At 44.2% G+C, this 11,725-nt stretch overlaps 1 protein-coding gene across 1 annotated transcript in view; it reads left to right on the top strand.

Annotated features, from left to right (window-relative positions):
• LOC145396592 (glucose dehydrogenase [FAD, quinone]-like) overlaps positions 1-6,908 on the top strand; it is a 16,530-nt gene extending 9,622 nt beyond the window's left edge. Inside the window, exons 7-13 of the mRNA XM_080269967.1 lie at positions 1,676-1,789; positions 2,942-3,098; positions 4,246-4,409; positions 4,642-4,819; positions 5,668-5,741; positions 6,058-6,209; positions 6,770-6,908. Coding sequence (XP_080126093.1) covers positions 1,676-1,789; positions 2,942-3,098; positions 4,246-4,409; positions 4,642-4,819; positions 5,668-5,741; positions 6,058-6,209; positions 6,770-6,908 — 978 coding nt within the window. The remainder of the gene's footprint in view (positions 1-1,675; positions 1,790-2,941; positions 3,099-4,245; positions 4,410-4,641; positions 4,820-5,667; positions 5,742-6,057; positions 6,210-6,769) is intronic.
• Positions 6,909-11,725: the final 4,817 nt, after the last annotated feature.

The raw sequence follows: 11,725 nt of genomic DNA, 5'->3' as shown, positions 1-11,725 counted from the left end.
TTGCCCTCCTCCAGCAGTCCACCAGCCTCACTTAGGGGGATAGGGAGGGGTGAGGGACGTATTTCTAACCAGGCAGCTCCTCCGTCCAGGGATATCATTGCCACCACGTGAAGGCGTCCCTGCCCACCACCTCTACCAGACAAAGAAGCAAACCAAAACTGTATCTACTCCCCCCCCCCCGCAGTTCAAAAAAAAATATCTATCTTAAAAATGACCAAAATCAACAGATCCCAAAAATAAGATGAATAATACGTAAAAAATAATCTATCTATCTATTGCCAGACGCCTTAATCCCACACGGGGTGGCCACAAACAAATCGCCTCCACGTCACCCTGTTCCCCCGCCATTCCACTGCCCTGCTCCCAGTTCACCCCCCCCCTCTCTCATATACCTCTCCACTCCATCCCTCCATCTCATCCTTGGCCTTCCCCTCCCCGTCTCCCCCCCTCCACCTCACTCACATACACTCTCCTCGTCAGTCTCTCACTCTCCATCCTCTCCACATGGCCAAAAAAATAAATGAAAATACAGTAGGCTTTACATTACAGGGTTGGCCAAAAGTTATAATGGATTTTGAAAAGGGTAGAATGTATAGTAACATACTTTTGACTTGACGAATTTCACTTTCTCGTGGCCCAGATTTTCGTCCTTATGCAGCTTATTTCACGTAGCTCAGTGGCAGAAAAAGACAGTGCTATCTACCTCCTTTCCCTGACACTTCTTCGTGACTAGTAGCCTATTTGAACGTTAATTTATGGCTACGACTCAGCATTTAAGATGGAGAGACAGCAATTTTAGGCCAAGTTAGAGTGAAAAGGGTATAGAATCGTTTTCTTATTAGTATTCTCGCTACAGCCAGAGTATTGTGTTTAGGAGGGTAGGGAGAGAAAGAAAGAAAAAAGAAGAAGGAGGAAAAAGTAGGAGAGAGGGAGAGAAAGAGAGAGAGAGAGAGAGCGAGGGGGGTGGAGAAGGAATGTCAAACTCACTGAAGGTCATGGTTAGGATTCAGAGGGCGATAGCAAGGACAGGTAGGACGCACACACACACACACACACACACACACACACACACCAATACTATATAACGTGAGAGCTATGAGGGAAAAAAATCTGTAGAGGGTATGTTTTTATCTGACGGAACTGGTCCACGGTCACATCTAGAATACCACGTCGTGATGAGAGGCAGGAACGAGTCTCCTTGGTTACTAGTCGAATCAACCCAGCAGTCTGACTATACTTTGCCATCAACTGAGCTGGATAGGGTTAAGGATCTTTGACGGAGAGAGAGAGAGAGAGAGAAGAGAGAGAGAGAGAGATGACTGAACGAAATTGAGAAATGAGTCGAATTTTTTTAATATACCGTATGTCTATATCTGTGTCTGTCTGTCTGTCTGCATGTCTGTCTGTCTATCTATCTAGTTATCTATAGATCTGTCTATTTCCGTTAATCTGTCGGCCTGTGATTGAAGCAGGAATAAGAATTGGGATGATGATAATGATGATAATAACACTGATAAAAATAACCTTGTAGATGATGATGATGATGATGATATAATAATAATAATAATAATAACCCTGTAGACGATGATGATGATGATAATAATGATGGTGATGATGATGATGCTGTACCCCCTCCCACCGCCTTATACTCCCTGATATTCCCTTATTCTTTCAGGACCATAGCGTATCAGCCAGACGTGAGGTAGTGGTGGCGGCAGGGGCAGTGGGCTCGCCTAAACTCCTTATGCTGTCAGGAGTGGGACCCAAGCAGCATCTAAGGCAGCATGGAGTGAGTAGTAGGCGTAGTAGTAGCAGCAGTAGTAGTAGTAGCAGTAGTAGTAGTAGTAGTAGTATCATCTAAAGTACTGATGTTCTCTGGAATAAGTTGTAAGGAGCAGTTGTAGTATTTAGTCACTTTTATAAATCTTTGGCTTCTCAGTTTTTATCCTACTCACCCTCTTCTTTCCCTCCCCTCTCTGCCTCCCTTCTTTCCTTCCTCTTTCCCCTCCCTCCTTCCCTCTTTCCCTCCCCTCTCTGCCTCCCTTCTTCCTTCCTCTTTCCCTCCCTCCACCCCTCTTTCCCTCCCCTCTCTGCCTCCCTTCTTTCCTTCCTCTTTCCCTCCCTCCACCCCTCTTTCCCTCCCCTCTGTACCTCCCTTCTTTCTTCCTCTTTCCCCTCCCTCCTCCCCTCTTTCGCTCCCCTCTGTACCTCTCTTCCTTCTACTTTCCTCCCCTCTCTACCTTTCTTCCTCCTCCTTGTTTCTCCTCCCTCCTTCCCTCTTTCCTTCCCCTCTCTACCACCCTTCTTCCTTCCTCTTCCCTTCTTTCCATTCTCTCCCTACCTCCCTTCTTCCCCTTTCCCTTCCCGCCTCCCCTCCTCTTTCCCTCTTTCCTTCTCCCCACGCATCCCTCTCCCCCTCCCAGAGCCTCCAAGATCACCCCTCCATCTTTTCCCAAGCACTTCTTCGTGACTAGCATCATATTTCTAGGGCTAATTTTCACAACTTTGCGTTCATGATGGAGAGACGGCAGTTTTAGGCCAAGTTAAAGGGAAATCAGTATTGTCTACATTCAGTCTCCTTCCTAGATTCCCTCCTCTCTCTCTCTCTCTCTCGCCTCTGTTTTTCTCTCCCTCTTTATTCCTTGCCTCTTATTTCCTGACTCATTCCCTCCCTTCCCTTCTCCTCTTTCTCTTCCCCTCCCTCCCCTCTCTCATTCTCTCCCCCTCCCTCCCTCCCCTCGCACCTCAGTACCTTCCTCTTCCTTTCTTCTTTCTCACACTCCTCCCCTCTCTCCCCCGCTTCCTCTTCCCCTCTCCTCTCTGCACCTTCCTCCTCGTCATCCTCTCCACTTTCCCACCTTCCTCTCCTCTTTCCCACTTTCCTCTCCTCTCCCCTCCCTCCCTCCCTCCTTCTCCCCACTCACCCCTCTCCCCTCCCCAGATCCCCGTGGTGGCCGACGTACCAGGGGTGGGGGCGAACCTGCAGGACCACCCCTCCATCTTCGGCCTGAGCTGGACCTCCAAGCCAGGCTCAGCAACCAACCTACTCAACCTCGGCTCTCCAGTCAGCATCAAGGAGTATTTGGGCAGCAGGCGAGGTCAGCACGGGTTAGAAGGGTCAGATTGGGTCAGATTTTGTTGGGTGATTGTCAGATAAGGTCAGTTGAGGTGAGGCTGTTGTGGCGAACTTGTGACGTATGGTTTAATAAGGTTACGAGGTGAAACAAAATGGTCGAAGAGGATGGTAGAGCTGAATTTTGTGTGTGTGTGTGTGTGTCCAGCAGTCCTCATACCACAGACCTTTACCCTGTCACCACTTCAGCACCAATACGCATCGTCCATATTGAATACATGATAGGGTATTAGAGGGAGTGTTTTTATGAGATGTGGATGAGTGTTTTTGAAGTAACGAAATTCAGTCAGACTTGTAGCTTTTGGTGTTAGTGTTAGGGATGAGTATTTTTTTATTGCATTTAATTATTTTTATTTTTATTTTCTCTCTCTTCCCCTCCTTCAATTTATCTTTCTCTCCCCCCCCGTTCTTCAATATCTCTTTCTCTCTCTTCTTCCTTCCCTTTCTCTCTCTTCTTCCTTCCCTTTCTCTCTCTCCTTCTCTCCCTCCTTTCTTTCCCCCTCCCTCCCTTTCTCTCCCCCTTCCCATCCTTACATCCCTATCTCTCTCCCTCCCTACTTTCCCCTCTCTCTTCCTTCTTTTCCCTTTCTCTTTCTATCCTCCTCCTTCCCCCTCTTTCTTTCCCTCTTCCCTCTCTCTCTCTCTCTCTCTCTCTCTCTCTCTCTCTCTCTCTCTCTCTCTCTCTCTCTCTCTCTCTCTCTCTCTCTCTCTCTCTTTCACGACCCTACCTTTCCCTACCACTTCCCATCCATTCTCTTCCCTTTCCCTCTCTCTTCCCCCTCCCTCTCTCTCCACCTTCCCTTTCACTTCCTCTTCCTTCCCTTTCTCTCCCCCTTCCCTCTCTCCTCCCCTCCCTCCCTCCCTCTCTCTCCACCCTACCTTTCTCTCCCCCTTCCCTCTGTCCTCCTCCCCTCCCTCCCTCCCTCTCTCTCCACCCAACCTTTCTCTTCCATTTCTCTCCCGTTCTCTCCCCCTTCTCTCTTTCCTACCCCTCCCTCCCTGTCTCTCTCTCTCCACCCTACCATTCTCTACCACTTTCCTCCCCTCTCTCCTCCTCCCTCCCTCCTTCTCTCTCCCTTCCCTCTCTCCTCTCCTCCCTCCTTCTCCCCCAGGCCCCCTCACCACCCCCCTGGCCGTGGAGGGGAATGCGTGGAGCGTGAACGAGAGCGGAGAGGACGTGAAGGAGTGGCCAGACCTGCAGTACCTCTTCATGTCAGGCACGCCGGCCATTGATAAGGGCTTGTTTTTGTACCAGCTGATTGGATTTAAGAGGGAGGTGAGCAGGTGTGGTTGTTGTTGTGGTAGTTGTGGTTAGAGTTGGGCTGATTTGTAGTAATGATGATAATAATACTCGTCGTCACCACCACCACCATCATCATCATCACTATCATTATCACCACCACCACCACCATCATCATCATCATCATCACTATCATTATCACCACCACCACCACCACCACCACCACCACCACCACCACTACTCACCCTTACCCACGTCTTCCCTGCAGTTCTTTAATGAGTACTTCGGACCGATTCTGGGTCGGGAAGGCTTCAACATCGGTCCCATGCTGGCCAGACCGAAGAGCAGAGGGACCGTGAGATTACAGTCGGCAGACCCCCTGGACCCGCCACTCATAGACCCGAATTTCCTGAGTCACCCCGATGATGTGGATACCTTTGTGAGAGGTGAGGGAGAGAAGGAGAGATGGATAGATAAAGATAGATAGATAGATAGATACATGGATAGATAGATATATTCATGGATAGATAGATAGATAGATAAGAGAGAAGCAGACAGAAAGGAAAAGTGAAAGGAGAGAGGGAAGGTAGGACAGAAATTCAGTGATAAATGAAGAGAGAGAGGGGGGTGGAGAGGGGAGAGAGAGAGAGAGAGAGAGAAAGGGGCAGATAGACAGATAGTGATGACGGAGACAAAAAGGAAAAGTGAAAGGAGAGAGAAGGAAGGACAGAAATTCAGCGAGAGAGAGAGAGAGAATCTTTCACCTTACATCACCCTAACACCTAAAATCATTTCTTTCACTATCAGGAACCAGTACAAATTATCTCCGTTAAAACAATACCCCCCCCCAGCCCTAGTATCACATCAATAATTATTCTAGCAAACTCAGACTAATATATACAATTTAACCTGAAAATCGATCTATAATTTTAAAAAATCGGACATATATTTTTCTCTCCTCTCTTCACCTTAACTTGGCCCAGATTTTCGTCCTTTTGCAGCTTATTTCACGTATCTGTTGTTATTTTACGTAGCTTGTTGGAAGAAAAGGCTATATTACGGTTCTACATTCTCTCCATAGCACTTCTTCGTGACTAGCATCATATTCAGATGTGGCGTTAGTGTTACATCTCAGCATTTTAAAAATTTGGCCAAGTTAAAGTGAAAGGAGTGAAATGCTGGGCTTACTGAAGGTATGTGTTTTGGTTGTAACACACACGCACTCACTCTCTCTCTCTTCCTCTCTCTCTCTCTCTCGTGCCTTCATCCTCTGATTCACGTCCCTAACCCACAGGCATCAAGTTCGTCCTGGCGCTGACAAACATGAGTGCACTGCGGGATGATTTCAACGCGAGATTCCACGATAAAGTAAGTGACAGCCAAAAATGATGATGATAATGATGATGATGATGATCTCTTAGATGTGTTTAATTTTGGATGGGAAAAAGAAGCCAAGATGATGATGATAATGATGATGATGAAATGAGCTGTTCGTCTCTGCACCTTTGTTATGTGTTTTAACTTTGGCTGGGAAAAAGAGACCACAATAATAATAATAATAATAATAATAATTTTCAGGTAGTGCCAGAGTGTGAAGTCTTTAGGTACGGTACAGACAAATAGTAGAGCTGATGATGATGATAGTAATAATAATAATAATAATAATAATAATAATAATTTTCAGGTAGTGCCGGGGTGTGAGGGCATTGGATACGGTACAGACAAGTACTGGGGCTGCTACACGCGTCAGATGGCCCAAACCACGTACCATCCCTGTTGTACCCTCAAAATGGGTCTACCGAACGACCCCATGGCAGTTATTGACCACAGACTAAGGTGAGGTAGTAGTAGTAGAAGTAGTAGTAGCAGCAGCAGTAGTAGTAGTAATAATAGTAGTAGTAGTTGCGGCCCTAGACCCATTTGGATGTGTACCCAGTTAGTTGGAAGCTGAAGTTGCCCTTTTTCTGCAGTCCATTATTTTCCTCTTGGAGGATAGGGAAGGAAATGAGGGACAGTTGTATAACCCTAGTAATGGAGTTGCCCTGCTATATAAGTGCCCACTGCGTGAAGGCATCCCTCTTCAGCATATATTCGTCCATTTGCTGATGTTTATTACAGTCCAACAGCTACCTCTCCGTTAGCGAGGAATCAGGTAAAACCCCTCCCAGTAGCCCGTTATATATATGCCGAATAGTTGACGCGCCACAGTAACTTAAGTGATAGTGCTCTCCCTTCCACTGGGTAGGGAAGAGCCAAACAATAAACGCCACATCCTCGTCTGACACCACTTCCTTATCTGACACCACATCCTCATCTGACAACACTTGCTCGTCTGACACCACTCCCTTATCTGACATCAAATCCTCATCTGAAACCACATATTTATTTGTCTCTAGGATGAGAGCGGTGCACGGTGTGCGGGTGGTGGACGCGTCGATGATGCCGGTCATCGTGGCGGGAAATTTGAACGCACCCGTCATCATGATTGGGGAGAAGGCGGCTGATCTCATCAAGGAGGACTGGGGTGTGTTGTAGTGATGGTGGAAAATTATACGAACTATAAAAAATGACGGGTGGTATAGTTGTTATAAAACATTCTAGAAACGACAAAAAACAGGCATGTGATAGTGGCTGTGCAATTTTAGAGGTGACTAAGGGCCGCTTCCACAGTCAGTTCGTATGTGGTTAACTGCTCCACACCAACACGATGATTTAGGTGGTTCCATATAATGCATATGATTATGGTTTATACGCTCACCAACAACACCGTCAAAGTCGATTGTGGACGTGGAGATGGAGGAGTGAGTGTTGGATACTTAGCATCATAGCAAAAAGCAGCGGCTGTGGAAGAGGTAAGGTAAAGATGAGGCACTTAGTCCCAGTGCTTATTTCGTTAACGTGGGCACTTGAATATGTTACTAGATAACTATTTGCCCACTGTCCTGCGGTGCAATGCCACAGTGTCATCAAAGTTACCGGTTACTTTCCATATGTGTTACCCAAGATACACATTTTACTTACCAGCCCACACTGGATGGATGGGCACCTGAGTTCATTGGCACCAGCTCCCCTCTCCAGAATTCAACCCCTGATGCCATTAGACTGGTAACTTTGTAGGGAGCAGTGTTAACCATTTGGCTACCACGGTGGCTGTGGAAGCGGCCCCAAACAGATGTGTAAATATGATAAAGCCTACAAAATGGATGGATAATTAGGATATAAGTTGTTATAGTGTATATAATGATGGTAAAATCTAGCAAGAAGATGCTTACTGACTTTCAAGCTTGCTAACAAAATATATAGGCTACTGACGGTAAGTTCATTTATACAGCTGAGTTTATATTGGCGAATCAGATGAATAAGGGTTAACAAGAAATTTTGCCTTAAAATGACCCATTTCATTGAAAAAATATAACAAGAATACAAGCAATGTTGGAAATGTATATTGTCCAGTCTTGGATGCTCAGTACAAAGAGAACAAGTTTTGGGAACATACCGTAAGAAGCAGTTCAAATCACTCTACCTTCTAAGTGCTAAATAATCCTGTGAGACAGATACATTCATTAATTGTTTTACATTATGTGTTTAGATGTCGTTCTGCAGCTTCACTTGTTAAGGTATGGAACTGTTGCGTGTGCTAGTCACTGTCTCAGTCACACTCATCCCCAGAAAATACTGTTGTGTGTTTTTAGCCGCCCATGTGTTTGTGTTGACTGAGATTTGTATATTAAGCAGAGGTCAGACACTCGCCACTGGAGTGCATCTGTCGCCCGACGAGCTGTTGCAACCACATCTTGTGATTTGTATGGTCTAAATTATGTGAACCACTTAGCATTGCCTATGATAAATAAGCCATCAATGGCATACTTAGAAAAAAAAAAAAAAAAACTTGTACAGAGGATGTAAGAAAAGCATGTAAATGAAAAGTGAAGAGCAATGGCTTCACCAGTTCTAAACGTTTAAGCCGCAGGTAGGAGGGACAAGGTAAGGCCAAACACTGTCCTGGGGTTTGGACCACTGCTGCACATTGTCCATATACCAAATAATCCAAAATTTCAAGGGGGGGGGGGATCTAACTGTCTCCCCCCCCCAGGTTCCCCCCCTTGGCTACGCCACTAGAGATGAGACAAAAATATTCACAAATTCTTAGTGACAGGCAGTCAGGTGTGATTACCATATATGGCAATCACAGCTGTGCTCTATCCAGCATTGTGAACACAGTTTGCCTATGGGTTTCAAACATCACACTGTACCCAGAAAGAAATCCCTATGGCATTTGAGGGGGAAAAAAGGAAATGAGGCACAGAGTTCTGTCTAAGTTTCCAACTCTTTATTAGCAAAGCAGCATTGGTCCTGCTCTTCATTTCATCTTGAACTACAGATCACATGTTTTCAGCAAGTGTGGCTGCCCCGTCACTGTCCATTGCCTGGGAACACAGGTTGACTATGTAAGTGCACCAACTTTCCACCTTTTATGCCATTTGAAATTAAAAACAAATAAGACTTCTTAGCTTCACATCCCTGCTACCACACAAAACACAAGAGTTGCAAGAGCGACTGTATTGGCACGGTGCATAACAGAAGCATTGCATTGGCGGGGGAATTGATGTGTGTATTTTATGTTACGTGTCTCAATCTATCATTCCAAGACTTTTACGTACTCGTACAGAATGGCAGGTCACATGTAAAACTGTATGCGAAAGTTCTTATTTGAGCAAGTATTTAAACACAGTTCATAAATAAGTTAGTGAGATAAAAAAGATACTGCAGTTCTGAATTCTTTTTTTTTTGTACATAGTCTTTAGTTATGATTGTTACCATTATATACGTATGTATGATTTTGGTTTTTATACTTCCAGGGTTCTTAGCGATTAACATGCTGTATAGTACGTCAGGAACTGTTGTGTAAAATAGTTCATTTGACTTGCTACATACGCTTAAGTGTGATTAAAAGCTGCTACATTCATGCATAAAGGGGCTTGAACTTTGTAATATATATTCTGTGATATAAGATGCTAATAACACATCGTGTGTTAGATACGGTGTATATCATTCATCCATCATCCAATCCTATGTTGCCCCATGAGGAGCATAGGAGCCCGAGGCTAAGTAAGTTGGTCTTGACATTTAACATGAGAGTGACCAGCATCACTCATCCCTGAGTGGCATTATGTGAGCAATAAACCCCAGCCACTCCTTGGATATAAACCTACACAGGCTCAATCCGATTGGAGCGCCTTAATTACTCACTAAACCATCAGGCACCGTAATTTGGTTATATAGTTACCACCCAGCGTAGTAAATGGTTTCCTGGTGTACAGGAAACCATTTGGCATGTCACTCAGTGTAGTCACCCATAGGCAGAAGGAAGAAGAAAGAGTGAAGGAAAGAAAGACAGAAGAGGGAATGTAATGTCACTCGTGGGCAGAAGGAAGAGGAAAGAAAGAAGAGGGAGGAAGGAGGAGGGGAAAGGGCAGACACCCAAAGCAGCACTACACTGAGTGAGTGGATGGTGAGTGCCCCCACCTACCACAAGAAGAAGCCAATAATCAGCATTCTAACCAGATCCATGTTCATGAAATAGTTTGAAGTTTAGTTAGCTCTCCACAGCATTACTTTAATATGGTACATTTTAGGCAGCTAGCCTCACTGTTTCTGAGAAACAACTGTTTGCTGTAAAGTGAAATTATTCTTACAGCAGCAGTGGAGATGTCATTCCAGATATCCTGTCTAGGACTGTCTGCTTGTACTGGATGTATTAGCTTCTAGGCTATCATAGATCATGATACTGCAGCAAATTTTCCCCAAGATGCATGATTTTCATATATTTGCCTCAGCTATACAGTCAAAGAAAGAAGCACACAGGTTCAAAAAGCCTGGACCCTACCCCAAGTGATACACTGCCATGTTCCCTTATGTCTTGGGTTATACTGTATTGAGAATTTAAGTACAGTATTGAGATTGATGTCACACTGTTTTACATTACAGAGAAGGGCCTTTAGTAATGCATCATGCTGCAGTAAGGGTTTGTGGTTTTGTATAGCACATCTGAGACGCGATCAGGAACAGGTTTGAGGTGGCTCGGCATGAGCACGGCGTCACTCCAGTCAGGTGTGCAGTTGTCAGCACCCACGTGTGCATTGTTTGTGGGTGGGTGTGTTTTGCATGGGTTGTATGTGTGTGTATATGTTTTGTGCTCTGTGCATGTGTGTGTTATGTGTGTGTGCACAGTACATTGTAATAACATCTGCATGTTGGCAAGGTGTTCAGGTATTTCTGGTAGAGCTGTGAGAAAAAGGGTGACTTTTGCAACATGACCAGAAGCAGTTAGGCCATTATAATATTTAAGCTTCTGTAGCACTGTTTTACTTAATGAAGTAACTGTCAATCAAAGGTAATTACATTACCTTAGACCCCCTTGTAATGAGTGACAAATGGAAGGTATATATACCACACCTTAATGCATTTAATGAAAATGAAATACAATATAGCATTGTAAACTTTTCCACATTGTTTCAGAATGTAGGGAACTGCAACACTAACAGTACTTTTTGGCTGTTCATTTCCTTGTTTAGTGTAGTAGAGTAAGTAGAATTAAACTGTTATCATTTTGTATAAGAATGTGCTGCTGAATTTGTCTTTTTCACTTCTGTATGTAATAAACTATGTACATAATTGATTTCTCTAAGTTCTCTATATTTTCTCTCGTACAATAACCATATAGGCTTATCACTAGTTTTGTTTTGTTTGTGGTTGAGAAATTAAAAATGCAGTATGAAAGTACGGTTGATATTGTAAGGGACTGTCCACAGAATTGTTTCCATGCTTCAGAAGCTTGTATCAACCTCTCTCTGAGCCCTTCTGTTTCATTACACTGTACAGAGACTCAAAATATCCCTCTGTCATAATAACCGTGATGTGGTAGCGAGTGTTTCTTTTCTTAGCCAGTAACTCCTACATGCACTCATTCATAGCGTCCTCCTCCTGCATTTCATTTCCATAGTCATCCAGTGTAACATTTACGTTTTTTTGGCCTTGGCTAAGCTGACATATGTAAACACTGGTCATCTGATGGCTGTTTCATCGTTTTACAACATCCCTGGTTAGTCCCTTTACCACAAGATCATTTTATAAAAACATTTCATTTATACCTACATATTTTCCTCCTACAACAAGGTAGGTACCGGCATGGAGTAAAAAATAAGTAATGAAAATGTCTGAGAAAATAACATTTTAAATATAAATTCTATTTGAACAATAACAAACAATATAAATACATGATAAAAAGGCCATATATTAAAGGATAATGCCTCGCTAATTTCTTGAGCACATAACAACCACTAGGACATTTT

The sequence above is a fragment of the Coenobita brevimanus genome, chromosome 38 (genome assembly GCF_032717465.1).
Source record: "Coenobita brevimanus isolate Jiangsu-jjx chromosome 38, ASM3271746v2, whole genome shotgun sequence".
In the NCBI taxonomy this organism is placed as follows: Eukaryota; Metazoa; Arthropoda; class Malacostraca; order Decapoda; family Coenobitidae; genus Coenobita; species Coenobita brevimanus.
The sequence above is the reverse complement of the archived record's forward strand: the minus strand, read 5'-3'. Positions and strand labels throughout refer to the sequence as shown.